Genomic DNA, 4,737 nt, shown 5'->3' on the forward strand with positions numbered 1-4,737 from the left:
TCCTTGGTTACCGCTGTAAACAAAGCAGTGCTGCACTTATGAACTTTAATATGCATTATACAGAGGCAAGATTTAAAGAAAAAATACCATTGAAAGACAGTAAGTTCCCCTCAGACATACATTCATATAAACTCCTACCCCTAATTGAATCGCGATTTGTTTAGCATCTCAACCGATTTGAATTGTGACATATTTGAATCGATTTTAACCCGGCTCGCGGTTAATCGTTACATCCCTAGATGCTACATGCACTTTTACAAGCTGTTTAAACTGAAATGTGTGTTGCCAGTGTGTGTACACAACCACCCTAAAATGATAAAAATCCACTCAGTGTTTTTTTTTTATCTACTAAAATCATTTCCCCTTTCTCAAATCGAGCCGATCTCAGACGCCTGTCTGTGACGTCACAAAAACAGGCCCCTCCCACGATAGTTTGATTGACAGTAGCGTTTCAGCACAGACTGGACTGGTGTCTTACCTTAGCTCCGCCCTGAGTGAGCTGTCATCAGACTGCCATTGTTTCACTGGTCAGCAGAGCTCATTAACATTTAAAGGGACATGCACCAAAATGGCTTGCTCTGGAGCTGTTTTTGACTGGGTAAAAGAGGTGTTTTTTACACTACCATTGAGAAATTTTAACCAAACTATGTTACAGACTTTTCATTAAGATTGTATTTAATCAACTTGTGGAAAATGGGCATCCGATGACCCCTTTAAGTTCAATGTAAGTCACTTTGGATGAAAGCGTCTGCCAGATGCATGAATGTAAATGAATACTTTACTTAAAGGAAATTCACCCAACATTAGAGGTCCTTAAAGGGACAGTTCACCCAAAAATGAATATTCTGTCATCATTTACTCTCCCTCGAGTTTCTTTCTTCTGCTGAACACAAAAGCAGATATTTTGAAGATTGTTCAGTTGCTAGTCCCCATTGATTTCAGTTATGGCATTCTTTTGTGTTCAGCATTCAGAGTTTTAACAGGCGTCTTCCTTCATGTGTGTCATTCACAGGGAAGCGAGTGTTTCAGAAGCGTCTGTTCTGTAACTGGACTGGAGGATATAAGTGGTCCACGGCTCTGGCCCTCAGGTGACCTCGCACTCATCTGAATCATAAACATGAGAGTTGTGTGTTAGTATGATGTCATACACCTGTATGAGCTTCCGTACTTTCATCTGGATTTGATTTATGAGTAAATTCACTGTTCGCTTTTTTAAAACCATTCCACACGCGTTCGGTGTGAACGGCCCGCAATAACAATAAATAAAACAATAACTACATTGATAAATATAACCATAACTATTTTGATAACTATTTAAACTGATAGAAAAAAATAAAATAGAATCGAATAGAACACAAACTGAAGCATTTAAACTGATAGAATAGAATAGAACAGAAAACAAACTGAAGCATTTAAACTGATAGAATAGAATAGGATAGAATAGAATAGAACAGAACACAAACTGAAGCATTTAAACTTATAGAATCGAATAGGATAGAATAGAACAGAACACAAACTGAAGCATTTAAACTGATAGAATAGAATAGAATATAACAGAAAACAAACTGAAGCATTAACCCTAATTCTATAGAATAGAATATAACAAAAAACAAACTGAAGCATTTAAACGGAGATCTGTAAGATAAATATTTTCATAAAACGTGAACATGTGAACTCATATAGTTATCTAAGTAGAGTTTAGAGTAGAGTTTGCACTTTACTACACCTGTGTGTGACTGTAAATGAGTTTTTGCTGTTCTGTGCTCATCATCCGCTGAGGTTTTATTTCACATCATTGCGTTTGCGTCGGCTCTCGTGTTGAGCGATCTCGTCCGCAACCATTGAAGTACTTGATTTCTACAGCGACTGATTCGGTGCACATCGTTCTCTTTCTATGAAACTTGTAAACCGCATTCACTGATTCTAACTCTACAGCAACTCTATAGTGGTTTGCTCGAGCATTGCCATTATTTTGCATTTACTAGAATTCAATCAAATGGCTTTCCCAACTCAGTTTGTCGCGTGTGTTCTGCGCGGTCACAACATGAGAGCATTGCTTGAGACTGTTTACGCTTGTGAGTGAAGGATGTTTATGATTGTACACTGCTGAGACACATTTACACTACCGCTCAAGAGGTTGGGATCAGTAAGACTTGTAATGTTTTTAAAGAAGTCTCTTCTGCTCATCACAGCTGCATTTATTTGATCAGAAATACAGAAAAAAAACAGTAATCTTGCAAAATGTTATTACAATATAAAATAATGGTTTCTATTTTAATATCCTTTAAAATATAATTTATTTCTGTGATGCAAAGCTGAATTTCCATCAGCCATTACTCCAGTATAAAGTGTCACATGATCTTCAGAAATCATAATAATATGCTGATTTATTATTAGAATTATCAATGTTGGCTGCTTAATATTGTTTTGGAAACTGTGATATTTTTTCAGGATTCTTTTATGAATAAAAAGTTAAAAAGAACAGCATTTATTCAAAATAGAAAACTTTTCTAACAATATAAATGTTTGCTATCACTTCTTAACAATTTAACACATCCTTGCTGAATAAAAGCTTTAATTTCTTTCAAAAAAAGAAAGAATAAAAATTTACCGACCCCCAAACTTTTGAACGGTAGTGTATATTGTTAGAAAAGATTTATATTTTAAATAAATGCTCTTCTTTTTAACTTTTTATTCATCAAAGAATCCTGAAAAAATATCACGGGTTCCAAAAAAATATTAAGCAGCACAACTGATAATAAATCAGCATATTAGTATGATTTATGAAGATTATGTGACACTGATGATGCTGGAAATTCAGCTTTGCATCACAGGAATAAATTAGAAAAACGTCATTTTACATCATAATGATATTTCACAATATTACATTTTTTCCTGTATTTTTGATCAAATAAATGCAGCCGTGATGAGCAGAAGAGACTCCTGTAAAAACATTACAAATCGTTCTGATCCCAAACTTTAGTGTGTATGCAAGCCGCATGTAAAAAGATGAGGTTGGACTCTCAGAGCGAGTGTCGCGGCTCAGGCTCAGGTTGTGTGACGTGTTGTCGTGTGTGCGCAGCATCGCTCTGGGTGGCTTCGGAGCGGACCGCTTCTATCTGGGCCAGTGGAGGGAAGGTCTGGGGAAGCTCTTCAGCTTCGGCGGTCTGGGCATCTGGACGCTGATCGACGTGCTTCTGATCGGGGTGGGATACGTGGGGCCGGCCGACGGCTCTCTGTACATCTGAGGGCTTGACTGTGACTCTGACTCCATCCCAGATTTCCAACCCGATTCGCACGTGTCGCGTCCAAACTCCCACTGCGGCAGATTCCCATCTGTGTTCGTGCCTTCAGCAGCACGTCTGACAGACCATCAGAGGAAGACTGCAGCGTTACAGACGATGCACAGTTCGGAGGATGTACAGTATGCATCTAAACTCATCTGTGTCGGTGTCATTTTACTGCTGTATGTATATATGTGTATATATATATATATGTGTGACGCTGGAGCACAAAAGCAGTCATATTGTAGCAATAGCCGATACATTGTATGGGTCAAAATGATCCATTTCTCTTTTATGCCAAAAATCATTAGGATATTAAGTAAAGATCATGTTCCATGAAGATATTTTGTAAATTTCCTACTGTAAATATATCAAAACTTAATGTTTGATTAGTAATATGCATTGCTAAGAACTTCATTCGAACAACTTTTAAGATGATTTTCTCAATATTTAGATTTTTTTGCACCCTCAGATTCCAGATTTTCAAATATTGTCCGATCCTAACAAACCATACATCAATGGAAAGCTTATTTATTCAGCTTTCAGCTGATGCATAAATCTCAATTTAAAAAAATTGACACTTATGACTGGTTTTGTGCTCCAGGGTCACATATGAGTGATTCGCTGTTTCTCACTGTTGATTTCTGATTAAACCAGCGTCAGGTCTATGACGGTGCTCACCTGTGTTTGGCTTTATCTGTCAGTATTCTTCACACATTCAGGTGAAAATTTGAAGCCAGGTTCAAAATTCCTGTTTGAATTTGTTGATATATTAAAGGTTTTATCAGAGGGATTTATCATTTTATGACTCCATAAATCTGAAAATTATGGAAGTTTGTTTCTGCCACGGGATAAAAAAATTAAAAAGGTCATTGTGACTTTTTATCTCACAATTCAGACAGTTTTCTCACAAAAAATGTATGTCTGTTTACGGTATTTTCTATGGAAGCTTGTTTTCTGCCACAGAATAAAAATAAAGGTATTTGTAACTTTTTTTTTTTCTCACAATTCAGACTTTTTTCTCGCAATTCTCATGAAAAAAAAAGATATAAAAACAGAATTGCAAGATGTAAACTCAGAATTCTGAGAAAGAATCAGAATCAGAATTGAGAGATAAAGTTGCAATTATCTTTATTTTTTTTTTGTAGAATTGCAAGAAAAAAGTTTATATGTAAAAAAAAATTCTGAAGTTTTTTCTCACAATTGCAAGTTTATATTTCACAATTCTTTTTTCTCAGAATTCTGAGTTTACATCTTGCAATTCTGTGTTTATGTATTGTTTCATGAGAATTGCGAGAAAAAAGTCTGAACTGCGAGAGAAAAAGTTGCAAATACCTTTATTTTTATTCTGTGGCAGGAAACAAGCTTCCATAGGAAATACCGTAAAAAGACAAATATATATATATATATTTTTTTTTTTTACCTTTTTTAGGAATAAAATGTTGTGTAACAT

General features: G+C 35.7%; 1 protein-coding gene across 3 annotated transcripts in view; it reads left to right on the forward strand.

The window, feature by feature from the left end:
* tm2d3 (TM2 domain containing 3) overlaps positions 1-3,516 on the forward strand; it is a 10,840-nt gene extending 7,324 nt beyond the window's left edge. For all 3 annotated transcript variants that reach the window (XM_016477121.1, XM_016477123.1, XM_016477122.1), the window contains exon 6: positions 3,083-3,516. In XM_016477121.1, the coding sequence (XP_016332607.1) occupies positions 3,083-3,248 (166 nt within the window). In that variant the 3' untranslated portion in view covers positions 3,249-3,516. The remainder of the gene's footprint in view (positions 1-3,082) is intronic.
* The last annotated feature ends 1,221 nt before the right edge of the window (positions 3,517-4,737 follow it).

Source organism: Sinocyclocheilus anshuiensis, unplaced genomic scaffold (assembly GCF_001515605.1).
Source record: "Sinocyclocheilus anshuiensis isolate Anshui unplaced genomic scaffold, SAMN03320099.WGS_v1.1 scaffold1182, whole genome shotgun sequence".
In the NCBI taxonomy this organism is placed as follows: Eukaryota; Metazoa; Chordata; class Actinopteri; order Cypriniformes; family Cyprinidae; genus Sinocyclocheilus; species Sinocyclocheilus anshuiensis.